This window comes from Phascolarctos cinereus, unplaced genomic scaffold (assembly GCF_003287225.1).
Source record: "Phascolarctos cinereus isolate Bilbo 61053 unplaced genomic scaffold, phaCin_HiC Scaffold_4;HRSCAF=312, whole genome shotgun sequence".
Classification (NCBI taxonomy): domain Eukaryota; kingdom Metazoa; phylum Chordata; class Mammalia; order Diprotodontia; family Phascolarctidae; genus Phascolarctos; species Phascolarctos cinereus.
The window spans coordinates 226,262,630-226,283,919 of NW_027555847.1; the positions used below are offsets into that span (position 1 = coordinate 226,262,630).

Here is a 21,290-nt window from a genome sequence, read left to right on the forward strand (position 1 = left end):
CCAAGGTCCCTTCCAGTTCTAAACATATGATCCTATGATCATAACTCACTATCTGAAAATCTTTCTTTAGATCTTTCATAAGCAGGCTATTTCTGCTTTCTCTTGCATTTCTCTAATGCAGATGGAAACTGTCTAGTGATTGGGCTTCGTGTAAGAATCCTTTAAAGACAAAGACTGACTTATTAAGTTACCTTTCAGAGAAAGAAAATGGGGTAGTATATAGAGCACCAGCCCCTGAGTCAAAAAGATCTGACACAACTTGTATTGGCTTCGTGAGCCTGAATAATCAAATGCTCAGGAGCACAGGCAACTCATATCTAAGACTATAAATCACAGATCTACATTGGTAGACAGAATTTCCTTATCACAAGTTTCCTAATATCACCAAAATCACAGATCTGGCCTAAACACACACACACACACACACACACACACATACACACACACACCCCCACACACACCATATAGCTCTTATTTTTCAACTTTTTCAAGGCTCTACTGAAACCTCATCAGGTTTTCTACATTTCTATTTGGGTAATGGGTCTAACCAATACAATAAGCTACACATTTTCTAATATCCATAGTCCTTCAGAAAAAAAACACAGTGCTAGGATACTGACTCATTGCATAGCTACAATAAATACTCTGTAACTCTGACTACATCTTTGGTTGGACTGGCATAGGATTAGTCCTTCCATCTCACACAATCTGCATGTTTTGCTTGACCCCCAGGTGTGTTACCTCGCACTTGACCTCAGTGAACTTGATTCTTCTTGTTTTCAACCACTGGGCTAATCTGCCACAGTAAGTGTTTAGCTCTGACTGTACCACTCACATGATAGGGTACTGAAGTTCAGCCAGAGAGCATAATTCAGTTTCAAGAGACAGCAGAAATCAGTTCCTTAGGTCTCAAGGTTTTACAGATCCTAAGGGGCAGGTTGATTCTTTAACAGTGGCTCTCATCACAGATTATTGATGTATATTCTTCATGTTCTAACTATGGGTCTATGAAATTAACACAAATGACTTCAGGGATTAAAAGTCAGGCAGAGGTCCTTTTTATTCTCTCAAACCCATCTCTCTGCCTAGAGAGGCCACTTTCTTGAAATCAAAAAGCTAGTTATTTCTTTGGAGATCCTTGAAACTTCGACTTCTCAGCTACTATGCACTATCTTGAAAGTGACTTTGTATTCAAACAAGAAATGCAAAAATCACCAAATCCTCAACTTAATACCATGTTAGTTCAGGCTGTGAAATAACCATGTTTAATGCGGTGAGCTGCCCTATAGCATACTATTGCTCTTTCCTCTTTTCACATTCCTTCTTTCTTACACAGATACCCAAAGGGATACAAGTTGCTTCATGCATATATTATTACCATAGCGACAGTTTCTATTTCAGATTCCCATCTTTCTACTGCCTGGAAATTCTGCAGTGTTTTGTGCTGAGGCTGCAAAAAAGGGGTAACATTATCCTCCACTCAGAACACATACAGATTCTGGGAGACCACCAAAAGAATCATTTAAAACATACACAGATATGGGATAATTCTGCTGGTACACAGAAATACAATTTACTTGTGAAGGAAACACATTTATTGTGTGTGTGTGTGTGTGTGTGTGTGTGTGTGTGAAAAGAACATGATTAGGGGTTTTATAATTTTTTTTAAATGATGGGAATGAATTTAACTTTTTAATGCATCCTTCTATCAATGGGAAAACTGGTGCATGCCAATACAAAAAGACAATATTAAATTACTTTAATAATATACAGTGCAGTAGAAAAAATGGAAACTAACCAAAGGATACATGGTTTTGAGAAACACTGGCATTCTCAAAATATCCTGGCCATGGCTATATGGCTCCATAAATGACCCACTCAACCGTTTCACAGAAATATAGTCTGTGTACAGGATCAATCAGGGATGGGCCTGACAGAGGCCAAGCAATGGTCAGAAAACTCTGGCTGCTAGGGGTGGGAGTTTCTATTTTAATAAAGTGCTCACATAAGCCTCTTCTAAAGCCCACAAAGAGGTACTTCCTTTAAGTATTCTATGTGAGTTCTAAAAGCAGATAGAATAGAGTGGAGAGGTATGATCGCTGTTAATAAGGCATCAGCTTTTAGAGTTCTTATTGACAATAAAAGGCAGCAGGCAAAGTGTGAAGCTGGACTCTGGAGGGAGAAAGGAGGTACTCATGCCCAGAGACAGCTGAAACTGCTCTCAAATATCATCCCTAGCCCTCTTCAAATCACAAATGATTCACAGCAATAAATCTGGAATTTTACCATTATGTCATGATTCATGCTGAGTTTCTTGTAAGATTTACCACACACTCTACTGGATCCAAATTTTGAATATTATTTTCCAGGTCCCTTAACCCTACATGGGTGGTGATAGGAGAAGGTCACAACAAAGCAAAGCAGCAATGGAGAATGAGGATCACCAGTATGTTTCATTAATTCATTTCTAAAGGGGACAAGCAAAAAGTAATAGGAGCTGAAGGATGGGAAAGTAAGAACAAGAAACAGATTTACTTGTTACCTCCCCAAGGTCTCCCAGAACAATTCCATGTGTTTGGAAAAGTTAGGAACCATTCAAATTAAAATTGTTCAAGTTCCCTATAGTTAGATGCCCATACTCCATTACTATTCTCTAAGGGCAAATGAGTTGTCACTTCTCAAAAAAAAAAATCTTTTCCCTCTTAAAGTACAGAAGGTTGGATGGTCAATGTTGACTGATCTTTAGATCCAAGAACCAAGGTTACTAATGAGTAACCTTTTTTCCTTCCTGAAGGGCTCTCTTGGGTAGATTAACACTTTAAGGTAATGATGCAGCTCCTTTTGAAGGAACTTCAAAAATGTCAATATCTGCTCTTTTCTGTCCTGGAACTGTTCTAGAATTTTAGTTTGAACCATACAACTGAACATTTACTTCTAAGCTATCTCAAAAGACAGGATAAAGACTAGATCTGTGATTTTCTTAGCATGGACAGCTGGAGAAACTCTCTCTACCAATTTAAGTTAGTACCTTCTCTGTAAGGTTTTAGTCTTAGAGGGTGACCTGGAACATTGAGAGGTTAAGTGATTTTCCTGGGGGCACAGAGCCAGTATGTGTCAGAGGTGGGATTTGAACACAGGCACTGTTTCAAGATCAGCATGATTTTTCAAAAAGGGGGGGAATGAGGTCTCTGTTCACTGCCTCCCAGGTAGGGCTGGGGAATCATCATCTGCCCTGGAATAGTGGGAGCTGAATTGGGGGAGAGAAAGGACTCCATTAAGTGATTGTACCTACTGAGTCTTCTGGCCCCCATTCACATCTGGGTAGGGCAAAAAAAAAAAAGAAGTACAACATTGTGCTAGGTGCTATGAGATACAAAGGTGAATAAGACATGGTGCCTGCCCTTGAGAATTTAATAAGGAGGGTTAACACGTTCAAAAAAGCTGCAATACAACACAATCAATCAAACCCAAAACATCAAATGCAGTGTTTCATTTTTTCTAACAGATATGTATGTTTTAAAGGACACAAAAACAAAGGTTTACCAGTATTTCTTGTGCTATTGTTCTTAAAATAGAAGATTTTTCAACCTCCCAAATTATACCTACAACATCTAATATGGTATATTTTTATCAGAGGGATAATAAACCAAAATCCTCCAATGGGATAAAAGCCTGTGTAAAGACAAATAGATTGGTTGTACTTTTTAATATGAGAACAAAAAAAAAGCTGGAATTGATAAAGGGAGTCAATAAGAGAGACTGAAAAACAAAGACATATTCCACTGAGTACAATCCTTAAAGCTTTGAGGTAAAATTCTGTGATATAATCACAATTCCTCTTGATGAGAATTTGAAAGAGAAACCTGGGGGAAACACTGCAGAGGAACCCTTATGGCATAGTTTAAGATGCAATGGGAAGACATTTGTAATGTGAGGGGCTTTAACCTTAACAGCAGACCTCCATGATTCTCACTTAAGAGGTGGCAATCTCTTCCATCTTATACAGACCTGCATTATATAGATCAAATTTCATTATGCCTCCAAATGACTGCCCTAATTCTTTTGTTGTTTGCTAGAATTTTTTTAACACTGGAAATTTGCTCCTCTAAGTGTGCCATCATCTGATTAAAGGAGACAATAGTCTTTCCCTATACAAAAGTAAGGTGGTATAACCTCTACTACCCAGGGCTCGGGAGGCTAGGATGCAAATGGATGCAATGGTTGACCTGTACAATGGCCCTAACATAGTGGTAAACAAAAGGATCATAATCCTAATGCATCTTTGTAAATGTAAAGATATGTGCTTTTTATGGCAGTCAGTTGATTGGCTAGGCCTCAAATGAGTTCCAAACTTCAGTTAACACAGCTGGAGCCAAACTGGCACTGGCAGCTGGTGCAGATTCATTTAAATGCTCTTCACGAGTCCATTCAGTTACTGTAGGCTGCTGGAGATGCCTTTCTTTCAACACAGATCTGCTTACTGCAGATGTTAATATCAGTTACATTTCAACTGTTGTTGGGGAAGATACATCAAGATATCTTAGAAAGGATAGAGTGGGGAAATAAGGCGTGAAGAGTAGGGGAGAGAAAGTAAACAAATATGAATATAAATGGTAACAGGATAGAATGTGTGCTTATATCAAAACGTCCACGTCTCAAATGAAACTTCACAATTGTTCTGCTTAAAATATCTACCCTTGAATATTCTTCCTCATGCACTTGTTTCATTACCCTTTAAGCTTTTACCCCAGCTCACCTCCCCCCAAATTCTACCAACATCATCTCTGAGTTTACATATTAAAGTCACAGTCCCTTTAGGAAGAAAGACTTAACAGGAATAATTTCTAACTTGAGAATTTTTTCTCAGTTGCCAGAGGCATCACCTTCAAACCTCCTAACAACCCCAGCAGTCACATCTTACCCCATTTAATCCCTCTCAAAAAGCAGAATCTTAGTAAAAAAGGAACTGATGAATTCTTTATCTCAAAGCACACAAGGGATCTCAGAATCCTGACAAAAGCATTCCATCACAGGCAGGAAACAAAGACTCTTGTCTTATCTCTTAATCATTCAGACCCTCTTCTGATTAATGCATTAATAAAAGCTCCTCATCATACATTGACAAGTTACTAGAAATCTGGCAAAAGAGTACTTCCTCGAGAAAAAAAAATGATAGCCAATCTTATATATGCAAAATCAGTTTGGGGATCATTTCTGAAACATTATAAATCCTCAAGGATTAACAGTTGGCCTAAACATCTTGCTGAAGAACATGTCATGCAAAATTTATGCCACGTAAAAGGAAGGTAAAAACATATGCCATGTGAATGTTGACATCTTTGATGTAAAATTCTAAATGCACATAACTACTTGTTTTAGTGTTATGCCCAAAGGATTTTGTCAATTCTGCTTACATGCCAGTGTTTTGATGACACGAATACTTAAAAAATGCCCAATAACGAAACAAAACAGAAAATACTTTAAGACATGGAGTGCTACTGCCACCTAGTGGGGTACTGTCACTCCCATTATGCTCCCAAATAAGTATGAGTTAAGTCAAATAACCTTCAATCAGTTCCTTCCATCAGTTTATCCACCCAAACTTAGCAATTATAAATGGCGGATTTTCAAAAAAATCTGAACTGTAAGTTTTTCAGGGAAGACAGATTATTATATCTACCTCTGAACATATTATTTTAGAATATAATACTGGAAACAAAATAATGAATGTCATAGTATTCATGAACAATTGAGTGGTTATATAATTCAAACCATCTAATAATCTAGCTAATTAAAAAATTAGCCATAGAAGGAATGTGCCAAAAAGAGAGGAAAGGAACATAATGAATTACAAATATTGGTGATTAATCTCTCTCTATATAAAAGTATACATCCCCATTTCAAATCCTTATGAAGCATTCTCCTTAATCTAAAAATTCCAGTTCAGATGAGAATATATTTGGGCATACAACTACTTAAAACAGAACAGACAAGCTTAATTGTTCTACCTCACTGACTTACAAGTTTTTATGGCTACAGTTCTCCCAACTAGACCAAGAACCAAGCTATAACCTACACAAAGTCATATGAAGCAAGTCCTAGTAAAATTTCATATGATTTTCTTAAGAATTCTTTGGATATCTTTAATTAACATGACAGGCTGGAAAGTAAGGCAGAGAAAAAGATTGTGAGAGATGAATAGCTTGTTCACTTCTCATCCAATAAATTAATTTTACTCAAGTTTTTCAAAAGCTGTGGCTAGACTTTAAAGCTAACAATCTACAGAAAGCAATAAAAATTTCATGACAATCATCACCAGCTTCTTGATGCCAAGAATGAATAAATTTTCCCAAGAGTTTGTGAAAACTAGAGCTATCATCTGGGCTCTGAAACAAGGAAGAGATAAATGCTATCACTACGGCAGAATGCTTTTCTTGAAACAGAAAAACAAAAGTAACTAAAACCTGCAGATTTGACATTATAGTGTCAGCATTTACAACAGAAGCAAAATCTTACTGCTTTATGGGTGAAATGCTCCACATGGCTCCAAAGCTCAGCTAACTTTTACAAAATACAATTCTTAGTGTACTGAAAAGGACTGCAATTTCTTTTGTATCTGCTCACCAGACAATCAATCACAAAGGGTCAGGATGGTAGACAATCACCTTGTGTTAATATGGTTATATTTTTAGAAAAAAATCACAGTTCCCTTACCTTTCTGCAACGAGGATTGGGACAACTGAACCACTTCACTTCACTGTCCAAAAGAGCTGGGAAGTTACAGAAGGGACACCTGAAGTCCAAAGGATCATAATGAATATGTGCTCTGAATTTATATTTATTTGATAAACAGAGTTTGATTTAGCTTCATAAATACTCATAAAGTCAGGGTGCTAAACAAAATGATTACAGACATATACATAGTCCACATGCTCTATCACTTGTTATCCTTTGTTTCTTATCCAGTGTGATCCAATAAATAATTAAACTTCATGGCCCTGTGCTAAGTGCTGGAGATGTAAAGACAAAATGAAAAAGACTCTGACCTCCAGAGTTTACATATTACTGGGGAATTTAACAAATAAACAGGCTATATCTTATATATCTATATATTTATCCATACATCTCTATATTATTTATCTCTATATATGCATATACACATACTCACATGTGTATCTGGAGAGAGGGAGGAAAAGGGGGGGAGAGTGAGTGTGTGTGTGTGTGTGTGTGTGTGTGTGTGTGTGTGTGTAAGTAAAAGAGATCACTGGAGGCTGAAAGAGCAAGCACTAACTTCAAAGAAAGCTTTCTAAAGAAGAGGAAAAAATAAACTGAACCTTAAACGAAGAGGCAGAGGGGTGGAGGGCATGCACTCTGAGCCCAGGAGCCAGCCAGGGCAAAGGCTGGAGGGTCAGACAGGCAGGTTAGCTCCTGATGCCTCTGCTCCTCAGCTATGAGATAGTGAAATGTTGGGGAAGCAAAATAAAAAGCAACTAATGCCCAGTTAGGTATCATGCTGGCAAAGCAATGGCCATCTTGTTTCCCAGATTAAACCCAATGGACTCTGTATGAACTCACCTAACCAGTTCATCTGCACAGGCTGCGGCTACTTCTTCTTCAGCTTTTCGCTCATAGTACTTTCGCAGGATGGTTTCTGGCAACACCTTCTCCAGCTCACTGGTTGGGAACGAACATGTGCAGCTGGCTTCCATACAGCTGAGCTCTGACTATAAGGAAAAATTAAGGAACTTGTTCGGAATACTTAGCATCAATCACTCAGTTATATCTTCAATCAGGATATCCATCTTAAAACAATAGCTGACATTTGCACTTCATTTTGCAGTTTACTAAATATGTCATATACATTTATTTATTTGATCCTCATCACCCAGTGAGGCAACATTATCCTCACTGTACACCTGCTCCACGAAGCTCTGAGAGGCTAAGAGGCAAAGTCCCACAAACAGGAAGTGGCAGAGCTGAGATACAAACCCAGGTTTTCTGATTCCAAATCCAATGCTCTTCCCACTGTACCACAGCTGCCAACACAAATAACATCCCTAAATGCAACTAACAAGTATCTGATGGTGGACAAGGACAATAAGTAGTAGGAATCAACCTGAGACTCGAGGAGGTCACTGGCCAAGCTCAGAGAGAGGCAGTACTATCATATCAGCAACCCTGAGCACAGGGAAGTAATCAAGAGTAGACAAAACCATGGGGAAGACTTTCAATGAGACAAAGGAATATTTTTATGCCAAAGAGAGTCTTAACCTCTCAAGTGACATTTAAATTTATAAAACATAAGAACATGCAGGCTGGTATTGATCAATGAATGACTATGTAGTTAGTTTTAACAAGGAGAGAATTAATGAAATTCATAGACATTTCTGTAACACATTCATTTGGTGTTTCAACTTCTCCTTCCCCAAAATCTTATAAAATTTTATTGGTCTACATTTCACCTCCTTTTGTTTCTCCCACCTGATCCCTAGCAATGGTATTTAAAAACAAAAAAAAGAGTAAAATAGTCAAACAGGAAGCAGCAGTAAAGGGGAAAAGCAAAGGGTCTAAATAACCCACAACAGTGATGATGAGCCTTTGTATAAACAAGCTTGTACTCAAACATAATTTGCTCTGGTTCTTAATATGACTTAAAAAACAAAACAAAACTGAGAGGCAGCTAGGTGGCACAGTGGATAGAGTGCTGGCCCTGGAGTCAGGAGGACCTGAGTTCAAATGTGACCTCAGACACTAATACTTCCTAGCTATGTGACTGGGCAAGTCACTTAAACCCAGTTGCCTCACTAAAAGAAAACAACAAAAAACCCCCCAAAAAACAAAACCAGTAACAAAAAACCCAACACCCTTTCCCATTCTATGCTCAAACACATGAATCGGAGTTGAACACAAAATAAGATGCTGCACAAAGCAGTCGTGCATCTTAATCCAACCAAAAATATTTGGAGAACACCTACAGAATAAACATCAATGAATTTCCATGTTTCCACTTTCCATGCACATAAGCAGAAAATGTTAACAGTTTGTAAAGTTCTCTTGAGAGGCACTCATCTTGCACCAAAAAGGACAAGGTGGAATCTTCTGGGCAGTGAGTTTTAGAGGACTGGTCCTGTGCAGAAGGATCCTGTTGCTTGAAAATAAATTTTCGCTTTCTCTAAGGACCAAGAGCCTTGCAGATACAGGGTCTGAGGCAAGTTCAGAAGCACTACTGTTTATTACCTCTTCTAAGAATGACACTTTGTCCCAGAAAGGGCATGGGTAAAAGGCATTGAATCATTGTGTCCTGACTTGCTAGTTACTTGGACTCACTTTAAATTATCCATTGGTTCTGAGAATACTTCAGCACTTCTTACCTTTCCTGAGCCAAAGACTGCCTCTTGGGCATATTTGATTAGGCACTCCTTGCAGAATAAGTGACCATCAACACACTGAGTCAGCTCCTCAAATGCAAATTCTCCATAACAGCAACGGCATTCTATCATCTGACCATCCTACAATCCATAAGCAGAAATTAGATAACCTATTTCCTGATCTTAAGCAGCAAGGGTAGCCATACAGCACCCCAATGCCCAATGCAAATATCTTATTGAATGTCAACTAAAGAAGTCAGAAAACAAAAGGTATTATTAATTCACTGAGATATTCATACCATTCTCAGTTTGTCTGGCTGCTATAGCTACTTGAAGTGACATTTTTAAATTACTTTCAATAGTTCTTGGCATGCAAAAATCAATTCAAGAAACATTTTTTCAATACCTATTATATACAAGGTGATGTGCAGGGTGCTGGGGAAACAAAAGTGGTTCCTAACTTCAAAAGACTTATACTTTATTACTGTGGGGAATGGAAATAGAAGCATACAGCCAGTAAGTGTCAAAGGTTAGATGTGGCCAAGTCTTCTTGGCTTCAGATCCAGGCTTCTACCCACTAAACCATGAGGCCTAGATATCATGATCAAAGTGGCTCAACAAATGGCATCCCAAAGCTCCTTTCTCAAATTATATTCGGCTTATAACAGTACAGCAGTTAGGAACCTTGTTCCAAGTTTTATGGAGATTTGTGACTGGCAGAGATGAAGGACAAAACAGTCCAGCCCAGTTCTCTCTCACAACTACTCCCACAAGGATTGAGGAAGAGTACCAGGCTGTGTAGTAATCAGAAAATCCAACGAGACACCACAGTGTCTCCCAAGCCAAGCTGATACATTCAGCTCAGACAAGCAATCAGGTTAAGGACTGAGACCAGGGGTGGGCCTACAGCTCTGTCACTCTGTCCACAACTCTAAATCATGGTTTCAGCATATAGAACAGGACTGGGACCTGCAAGTAAGTAACAAGGGCAAGGACTGTAGAGTTCAGACAACAGGCAAGCCTACAAAGTTTGTTGCTAGGATGGGATGTTGGATGCAGGCACAGTACACAAGGTAGGGCTAGCCATTGTCTACCAGAACTAGAACCAGGGGCAAACACTTGAAGTTACGTTGCCCAGACCCAAACCTGGTTGGGGAACCTGCAAAACTTGGAACAGGAGGGCAGTGTTATACCCTGCCTGAGATCAAACCAGTTAGGGCATAGTGAAAGTTTGCAGCTCCATTACTTATTAGACTTTTGAAGATTGAAAAAAAAACTAAATTTAGGCCAAAATATATTTCACCCTTTTCCCCCCAAGAAGTGAAATTAACACTTAAATATTGAAAAGGTTCCTTCACTAGCTGTGCGACTCTAGGCAAGTCACTTAACCACAACTGCCTTAAAAAAAAAAAAGGCTCCTTCAACAGGAGCCCCCAAGCAGCTAATCCAATTAATTGGTCTCTTAGGTTCATTTTCCTTCTTCCAGTGTTGGTTTGAATCTGGTACAAATCAAGAATTAGAGCAATTTCTAAGTGTGGCCAAGCTTAGACCAGTTGTATCAAACTCAAATAGAAAGGAATTCCTGCCAGTGTATATCGACTTAGAAAATGACAAATTAACATTGTCTATGCTGTACTGTGCTTTTATTTATTTTGTTCAATATTTCCCAATTATAGGTTAATCTGGTTGGGGAATCTGGCTTAGTCTCTCAACTCAGTAGAATGGGGCATGTTAAAATAGAAAAAAATGAATACTTTGTTAAAATAGTTGGCCACGAAAATGCTAGGAAATCTGACAAGAGGGACACCCCCAAATAAACAAGCAAATAAAGAGATAATTAATTAAAAAGATGATACTTAAGGCAATTACCTTTTGATACTGTTCTTCATTCATTTGCAGGGCAAGCAAAAAGTCAGCATGCTAAGTGAGAAAAAAGAATAGGCTGTAAGAAACACAACCCACAAAAAGATGCAATGAACTATCTGCCATTTACTTTAAATAAATATTAACTAGGGCTATTTTTTTAAAAAGCTATTCTTGTAGTTACTTCAAAAAAATTTCTTTTCTCTATGATATTTATGTTGGCTTCTCAGGGCAGTTCTGCCAGAAATCAGCCTGGAATTAAGTCCAGAGAATCACCAAAGAAATGGTAAAAACTGTAAATTACAAAGAGTCTTGACTGTAAAGTCAGGGGACTTGAGTTCAAATCCAGACTTTGCTACTTAACGGTATGACCTTGGGCAAGTCACTTCACCTTCAATGTGCCTAAATTTCTTTATCTGCAAAATGAGGGGGTTAGACCATTTCTAGGGCTGTTTTTAGCTCTAAAGAAATGGTTCCCCCATCTGGCAAAAATGTGAGTAATTGCTCAAAAGTGAACAGAATTTTTAATGATGGCTCTATTTAATCAGAAGAGTTGGTTTGAATCCAGGGTCATAAAATGGAGATAATCTGAGAGATTATCTAAAATAATCTAAGATATGCGAGATAATCTAAGGATTAGGCTCTTTTCTCCCTCCCAAATCAAGTAAAACTAGATAAGTCTGGCAAAATTTCCTTAGTTAAAACTAAGAATTCATATTTAGAGCTTCACATTAAAAAATATAAAGACTCCAAATCAAAAAGCAATGATAAATTCTTTCTGCCTTGTTACACAATGTGAAATCGAGATGAGGGTATATATGATTATATAAGGTAGTTCAATCCAAGATACAGTCAGATTTAGTGATTAAAGCATTCCTGACAATATATAGCAGCCATCTTTCGCAAAGGTTGGCAACAATGGCTATAGCTACTGTTAGAGGGGGAAAAAATTTCTACAAATATTTAATTTCCTGACCTCCCTACACTATACCTAAGCTACACACAAGCCATACTCTTCATCTTTCCACCACTTACAAATGTTCCACTCCCATACTGATGACTCAAAAATATTTTTAACTGATTATAATCTTTTATCATTCTCTATATCCTTATGTGTTTTAAACTTTAACCTTGTTCTTCACCTTTTTGGAGATTTGTAAACCCTCTCTCAATATTTTCCTACGACATTACCTTTGTACTGATTACATTCTCTTTCAATCTCAATCTCTTCACTATTCTCTACTCTACTCTTAAACCTTCTGCCCCCTGTTCCTACTGCCAAACCTGACTACTGTCTCCTACCATTTGCCTCCTTCATGGAGGAAATCCAACCATGCTGACTGTGAGGCAATCAGGGTTAAGTGACTTGCCCAGGGCCACACAGCTAGTAAGTGTCAAGTGTCTGAAACCACATTTGAACTCAGGTCCTCCTGATTCCAAGGCCAGAATATGGAAGGAGTAAGAAAGGCCAGAGCTCTCTCCACTGAGCCACCTAGCTGACCCTCTAATTGATTCTCTAATCCACTCACTACAGCACCTGTTCCAAATCTTCTCATCTCTCTTCAAGCCTCTCATGCCATTCTCTTTCCCTACCTTCTTAGCTGAGGACCTTACCTCACAACTCATTGAAAAAATGACACTTTCCCAAAGCTCTCTCTTCCTCACTTCACCTCAGTCAGACACCCCCCCCCCAATATCTCTTCTTACTTGAGAAAAATATTCTTTGCTGGATCTTCATCTTTGTCTTCCTCCTTAAATGCAAGTGTCCCCACCAAGGCTCTGTCTTGGACCACCTCTTTTTTCTCTATATTTCCCCTGATGAACTCAAATCTAAATGTCCAGCTCTAGTCTTTTTTCTGAGCTTCATTCTCAAATCTCCAATTGCCTATTAGACATTTAAAACTAGAAGTTCAAGAGACAATTCAACATATCCAAAAATGGAGGCATTCTTCTTCCCTCAAATCCTCCCTTCCTCTTCAAAACTTCCCCATTTCTGGCAAAGATTATCACCATTTTTCTAGTCTCCCAAGTTTGTAACCTCTGCATATTCCTGGACTCCTCATTTTCACTCATACCTAACTAGTTGTCAAATTTTGCTCTCTCTACCTCTATAACATCTACAGAATATGAACCCTTCCCTCTAGTCACATATCTACTAGCTTAGCTAAGGCCCTCATTACCTTTGAGCTAGATTATTTCAACAGCCTCCTTAAATGATTTTCTTGAAAGTTTCAAGTCTCTTCCCACTCTAGTTCATTCTACACACTTGCTGCCAAAGTGGTTTTCCTTAAGCACCTCACTCCCCTAACTCAAAAGCTACCTGTGGTTTTCTATCATTTCTATGTTCAAATAAACTCCTTTGTTTAGTTGTTAGGCCATTCAAATCTAGCCAACTTATTTTTCCAACTTCAAGGGATATTACTAGCCCTTTTGCCTTCTGTGGTCTAGTCAAACTGGCCTTATCTTTGCTCCTCATACATCACCTTTGCATGGTCACTGCCTATGCCTTCAATGTACTCCCTCCTTACTTCTGAACTACTGTAGCCCCTCATGTACCAACTTCTACAAGAAATCTTTCTTAACCCGCATCCCCATCAAACTAACTTGTGTTCTACTACTTTGTACTTCCTTGTATTTATTCTCTTTATTCTGTATGTGTGTATCCATCCATACAGAGAAAGGAACACATATATAGAAGAATGCATGTATGTATGTATGTATTCCTGCCTCCCTCCCTCTCTTCATCTGTCTATCTCTCACTGTGATTAGGATGTATGTTCCTTTTGAAGAGAGATTATTTCATTTCTTTTATTTGTATCCTCAGAGCCTAACACAGAGCCTGGAACTTAGTAGGCATTTAATAAATGCTCAACTGTCTTATGATTAAAAGAGTAATGGAAGAGCAATGGTACAGAGAATGAACTGATGTAAAGAGGAGGCAAGCTGGCTCCCAACTTCTCATTAAGGTGGAGCAGCAGGTGGAATAACCAGTTAGATTAAGGAGATACTATATTGTTACTTGGATGAGAGATGTTAACGTACAAAATGGCAACAAAAAAAATCTGAATATATTAGTCAACATTCCCACAGTAGAGCCCCACATGAAAAATCCATTGCGGGGGGGGGGGGAAGCAGCAGCAGGAAGGGAATGCTTAGAACCAAGCACAGCATTAGGGCACAGAGCTGACGGTAAATAAACTTGCTGATTGACACACTAGTTATTAGGTTTTAACAGACCAAGAAATTCAATGGAACTCTCCCCTAAATAGAAAATCAAGGGAACTGACCTGAGATCACTGATAAATTTGTCAAGTTTTATTTTTCAGTTGCCATTTGAAATAACATCTTTTTGTAGCATGCTGAACGTGAGCAATAATGGTGGCTTTTAAAATAAATCTTATTTTAATTTCTTTAAAAAATGGGGTATAAACAGCTTCCTCATAGATCTTAAGGCCAATATCAAAAGGCACCTTGCTATGAGGACTAAATCATAAAAGTACTGAAATTTAAAGTTGAAAAGAACTTAAGAGATCACTGAGTCCAATCTTTCTCATTCTACCAATGAGAAGACTACATCCACAGATATGAAGTGAATTGTCTGAGGTTATAATGGTTGTTAGTGACAGAACTGGGACAAATTCCCAAACTTCTGATTTCTACTCCAGTGTTTTTTATCCTAAACCACCACAACGTGACTACAAACTGGGATCTTACAGCCAGAATAGGCTTTCGAGGAAAAGGAATATAAACAGAATTTGGGAAGTGTCACACTTAACTCCTTGTAAATAAAGCACATTCTCATACATATGTGCTAAGAATTTATAATCAATGCTCATGAATGAAAAAGGAGAAAGATATAAATAATCCTGCATAATCTTCTCACCTGTGTGCTGAAAATAAAAATCTAAGACAAAAGCCAACTTTCTTATTACCATAACAGTCTATGAGAATGTCAATTCCTTTGTATCCACAACAAAAGAGTATTTTTCTTTGAACTTAAGGCTCAGGGAACATAAGGACTAAAACTGAAGATAGGAAAAATAAAAAAAGGGGAAGGAGGATCCCTCCCTAACAAATAATCATCTCCATGATCCAAAATGTTGCCAGGTGATAATCTCATAACTCTGTTGGTTTCCCTATTCTTCCCATTTCCAGAATTACTTCTCCAGTAGGAGGAAAATGACTAAATCACAGAACTGTAAGACATATTAAAGACTGTCTAGTTCAGCTCCTCTGCTTTATTAGGAAACTGAGGCAAAAAAGGTATCAAACTTGTTTATTACAGAACTTGTCAGATAAAATGCCTTGTTTACAACTTGGGTTTCTGTTCCATCCTTCATCTGAAGTCCAGCACAGACATACTACCTACCATGTGTGGTAAGGCACACCAACACAACCCTCCCCACAGCCTGATCAGTTAACAAGTTATTATGAAATATACCCCTTCTCCTCACTTTTAATCCCCCCAACCCCCAGGGTAAAGTCTTACTTCGGCCATCTCCTTGACTTTCTTCTCATAGAATTCTTGCTCTTTTCTCACAGGCGGAAGGAGTGAACGCCTCTCATAGGACCTCCAGTGTCGACGTTTATTTTCCAGAAAGAACATCCGCTTCTCTATTTTTACATCACCTAAAGAATACAAGACAAGGAAAACTTTAGCAAAAGACACAGTGCCAGGAATTTGGGTCTTCATACTCAATTCTCTCCACAGTCTCACCTATTCACTTCCAGTCAGATGCCCCACTACTTCCTGCTACACACACCAAACTACAGTACATGCTGTTCCCAAACCCACTTTGTCCTATTATTGTAACTATTCTCAAATATCACCTCCTCCATGAATCTTCTACCAAAACTAAGTATGACTTCTCATAAAGCACCTTCTTTGAAGCTTTCTTATAGTATTTATTACAGACTGCTTCATATTATAACTGTATACATTTCTCCTCTATTAGACTGAAAGAATCTTAAGGGAGTTATACTAACCTTTGTATTTTCCATCGAGCCTAGAGGACCTGGGGCATTATGTTACATGATGAAAAATAAATGAAAATGTTCTCCTCTGCTAAACAGAAGTTAGTCCTCAAAGAAAAATCTCCTGCTTTTATTTAAGGTGGACAAAGGGACTTGGCATATAAGTTTTCAAGCCTGTGCTAGAAATCAGTGACAAGCAACTTATCTGTTTCTGTCCTTTTTTCTTTTCCCTTCAGCCACTATCTAGAACTTTTTAAACAGCAAACAGGTAACCAGCAGTATGACCCAAAAAAATTTCCATTTTAAAATTGGTCCATCCATATTGATTTATATAATTTCTACTTTATGATTTATATAATTCTGCTTTCCTGTTTCTATATGTGAATTTAATACTACAGTATTTATATAATTCCCAATGGAGATAAGATAACACATGGGCTGAAATATGGTACAATTTAAAATTTAAATTCCAATAAATGTTCCATGAGAAAACCCTACAAGTCACTGCACAACACGCACATTCAAAAAATGAAGAGGATGATTATTTTCTTTCCTTAAATTAAGTGATTAGGCAAAACAAGATGAAATTTAGAAAAATGGTAAGTGGAAGTTGCTACATTTAAGTTAAAAGAAAACTATCACAAAGGTATTGAATAGAAAAGACAAGGCTTGACAAATGTGTATGGGGAAACCACAAGATCAATGACTGTCTGTTTTTGTCATACACATGTGTGCAGAAAGATGTGGAACACACATTCCAATTTAGAAGAGGTCTTAGAGATCATCTAGTCTAGCCCAAACTAAACAAGAATTTCATCTTCTCTACCACAGTGTAACAAATGGTCACCTCATCATGACCTGATTATTTACTCTTTGAGGAATGGGGGTGAGAGATAGGAACATGACAGCAGTCTCATATATTTTAAGGACTGTCATATGAAACTTCTACAAAAGCCTCATTCCAATGCATTATAATGGTAGGGAGGCTCTTGACATCTACATTAACAGAGCACAAGCTCTGTTAGGTCCTACCAAACCAAAAAGGACAGACATCTGTCATCTAAGGACCAGTCCAGCTAAGTTTGGAGATGTTCGTCATTAGAAGGCAGCCTGATAAGCAATGATTTCACAATTTTTCTGAGACAATACATGCAGACTATTGTGACATGATTATTTTTGCTCTGCTTTGGAAAGGGAGTACCCAATCCAGTGGGTACCTTTTGAAGTACTGAAAGCATGTGAAAGAAGGCTTAGATTTACTCTGTGTTGCTCCAGAAGGCAGAATTTGGGAAGACAAGTGAAAGTCAATAGGATGCAGATTTTTAAGACCTCTATAAAAATGCAAACTACACAATCATGGCATGAACTGACTCATAAAGAAGTGAGGTGTCAGCCAGACAAACAGAGGCTGGATAACCACCTATCAGAGGTACCATCAAGGGAGTTTTTGAACTGAGAGGAAGGTGATCTCTAAGGTCTCTTCCAACTCTAGAATTCTACACCTTTATAAAGAGCTCTTATTTCTGAATTTCTTTAAAGGAATTATTCTTTTAAGTATATTTGAGATCATAAAAGTCTGAATAGTAACAGACAAAAGATCAACAATAAAAAGGAGAACGCCCAGTGAGAGAAAATGTGTCCAAATACAGCAGTGGTTTGAGGAAAAGGTGCTAAGAAGGAAATCTCCCGTCCCCTCACGCAGGAAACACGCAACTCAAAGGAAAGTTTCCTGTAAATTCTATCAATTCTACATCTTGTAGATGACATGAACTTAAGACCTTTCATTTAATAAAGAGTTTCCATAGTGTTTCATCCACAAGAATGAAAGCAATCAAGGAGGCATCTAAAAGGTGTGAATTTTGTCTGTAAAGCTTTCTAATCTAAAAAATTACCATTTTAAAATTGCTCCATTCATATTGGTTCTCTCGGGTTCTCAAGCGACTCCTTAGTAATGATGGCTTGTCCACCTAAATTTTTAGCCTGGTACACTATGAGCTCATGGCAGACATGGGAAGCCAGTTTTTTCTGGACCAAAGAGTTGAACCAAACAGTATCTATTTGCATGTGGTTTTCTACCCCACAAAAGGTTCATTTTCTTGTCACTATATGCTCCCAGCATGAATAAGAAATTATTGAAATGTTTCCTCAAACTTTGATGTACCCTCAAAACAGTTATTCTATATCAGTATTTGTCCTTGAAACTAGTTTATGAACAAAAGTGAGGGTTCTTATTGAGGTATATTTGCAAAAGCACCCCACAAAATAGCTACATTTACTTGACTGCTGTGGGTAAGTGGATAAGTTCTGCTGAATGGTTTCATACAAGGTAGGAACACACACACAGTTTTCCATTTACCTTGTTCAAATTTGAAATCTATGTAAGAATACTGATTCATTTCTTTCCTCTTTTTTCTCTTTCCACTGGCTTCTGGTAATAGCTCCTGCCATTTTTTAATGGCATCAGAAAAGGCCTAAAATTAAAAAATGGAAAAGGTTACTAAACTTAGGCAACTTTCAATTATTCATAGAAATTGGGCTGGGAGGGTGGGGAAAGGTCAAGATGAATACGGAAAAATTTAAATGCACATAATTCAGAACCCTCATTTTGACCAAATTTCTTACTAGGATTACTAAATAACAAAATAAACACTATAATTTCATTTGTCATCTTCCCAACCATGCTAAAATGCTAACAAAGCAGAAGGCTAACCAAAATGAAATGTTAGCGGGGGGGGGGGGAGAAGGAAGTAAGGGAAACAGTAAAGATTTTGATAATAAAAAATAATTCGACAATTCACCCTCTATAACTCAAGAAGTGAAAGTAAAGTTCCATTATAAGGAACTCAATGGGATATAAATTGTAATTTAGAGGGGAATACTGCTATAACAAAATTGCCAAAAATTAAATCCTACAATTGTTGGAGCTAGAGAAATAAGACTGGCATCTAATTTCTCTGTAACAGATCTGAAAGCAAAAAAAAAAAATGGAGAAGATATAATAATGCATATGCCTTTACTTCCACCCTTTTTTCTTCTCTTAGCTCCTAGATTATAGGTTGGGTTAGCATATGCTGTCAGGTAATTTCAGGGCCAACCCTTTGGCCTCAAGCAATAATGGGAGATGTATAATTTGTTTTGGTTATTCTCCCATCTACTTTATAAACAACTACTTTCCTCCATCCCAGCATTCCCTCATTCCCAAAGCAAACCTCCTTAAAGCCTACAAGAAAGGCAGTATGGTATAGTGGGTAAAATCCTAGTTATACTATCAAAGGACCTGAAGGAGTTCAAACCTGGCCTGTGCTATTTACTAACTGTGTGACCTTATGGAAGTCCTAGTTAACTTATCTGGGCCTCAGTTTTCCCATCTGTATAATGGGAAGGTTGAACTAGATGTTCTCAAGCTCTCTTGAAACTCTAAATTTATAACCCTATAATCAATGCCCTATTTTTACCCTAAATGACAACTGGTCCCCGCTCTGCCATTAACTAATAATTAAGCTTTAGTTAAAGGTGGGACTGTCCCAGCAGTACTTGCCTTCTAAATGGACACTCCTTCCCATCTACATGGTATCCACTTATTTACTGGGAGTGGAGGAAGGGAAAGTCAATACCACATCATCTTCAGCATCATGAAGATTTTTCCCACTTCCAAATTTTTAAACAGATGAGTGGCATGTGGAAATATCAAACATTTACATAATAATACTTTAGAGCTGACAAAGCATTTTCACACACATAATTTCATCTCATGAGCTTTGTCCTGGTCCCATGAGTTGGCAGAGCAGGTATTTTCGTTTTAAAGAGAAAAGTAAAAAGTTAGGTGACTTACCCAAGTCATCCCCTCATTAAGTAGAAAATCTAAAATTAGAACCCAGATCTTCTGAATCCTAGTCCAGAGCTCTTGACTTCTTACTACAAGGCTGCCACTTGACTAAAAGACTATATCCAAAAAGCTAACTGGGTTATAATTACGTAGTGCCCGTTTTTGTTTCCCTTTTAAAATACTTGGGGGGGGGAGAGGGAGAAATGCATGTGTCAATCACAAAGGGAAAACTCCTGAAATCAACAATTTAGCCAAACTGCTACTCACTAGTTAGAAAATTGTTTACACACAACACTGAGGACCAACAGATCTCCTCCTCTCCTACCCACTGGCATTTCTTTACCTATTTTGACTGAAGCAGATTTCTTCCATATAAGTATTATAAGGTCTTAACTATGAACTGAGGATACCCTTCCCACCCCCAGCTCTTGTGTGATAGTTATATGAAGACTTCCCTGTAAATCTATTAAGGATGTACCTGTGTCAACATGAGGTAATGTTAGGTCTCAGTTTCAATTTTAACTTAGCTATTCCTAATTAGCATGTTGCCTATTTCAATGCTATCATTTAAGGTGAATGCTGAGACAATATTTCAAGATAATTTTCTGTCTTGCTATTATGTATCTGTCACACATAGTTACTCAATTTATCTCTTGGCTTGTTTATATACATAGACCAAACAGTTCTTAAGAAAGGGCTATATGTAGTTAAACTCAAATGCTTACAGTGAACTGTCTGAGATACTGAATGATTACATATGGTAAGTTCTAGTCTGTCTTGGGTCCCTTCTCTTCTCCCTCTATACCGCTTCACTTGATAATCACAATCGCTCCCATGGATTTAATTACCATATATATGCTAATGATTCTCATATCTACCTATCCTGTCCCAAATTCTCTGCTGATCTCCAATCTCACACTTGCAATTCTCTTTCAGATATCTCAAACTAGATGTTCAGTAGACATCTTAAACATGTCCAAAATGGAAATAATTATCTTTCTCCTTAACCATCTCTATCTCCTACCAACTTCTCTTACTGTAGAGGACAACTCCATCCTCCCAGTCCCTCGGGCTTGCAACCTAGGAGTCATCTTTGACACCTCAATATCTCTCACCCTCCAAACTCCCCCCATCCAATCTGTTGCCAAGGCCTGCTGATACCTCTTAAACATGTCCCCTTCTCTCCTCTGATACTCCTACCGACCTAGTGCAGGCCCTCATCAATCCATCCTCCATTCGGCCACCAAAGTGATTTTCCT

At 38.0% G+C, this 21,290-nt stretch overlaps 1 protein-coding gene across 2 annotated transcripts in view; it reads right to left on the reverse strand.

Annotated features, from left to right (window-relative positions):
* The window catches only part of RNF216 (ring finger protein 216), a 189,741-nt gene that overhangs the window by 84,948 nt on the left and 83,503 nt on the right, over window positions 1-21,290 (reverse strand). For both annotated transcript variants that reach the window (XM_021008531.2, XM_078152937.1), the window contains exons 8-13: window positions 18,562-18,676; window positions 15,721-15,860; window positions 11,238-11,288; window positions 9,372-9,509; window positions 7,576-7,724; window positions 6,715-6,793 (exon numbers count right to left, since the gene is read on the reverse strand). In XM_021008531.2, coding sequence (XP_020864190.1) covers window positions 6,715-6,793; window positions 7,576-7,724; window positions 9,372-9,509; window positions 11,238-11,288; window positions 15,721-15,860; window positions 18,562-18,676 — 672 coding nt within the window. The remainder of the gene's footprint in view (window positions 1-6,714; window positions 6,794-7,575; window positions 7,725-9,371; window positions 9,510-11,237; window positions 11,289-15,720; window positions 15,861-18,561; window positions 18,677-21,290) is intronic.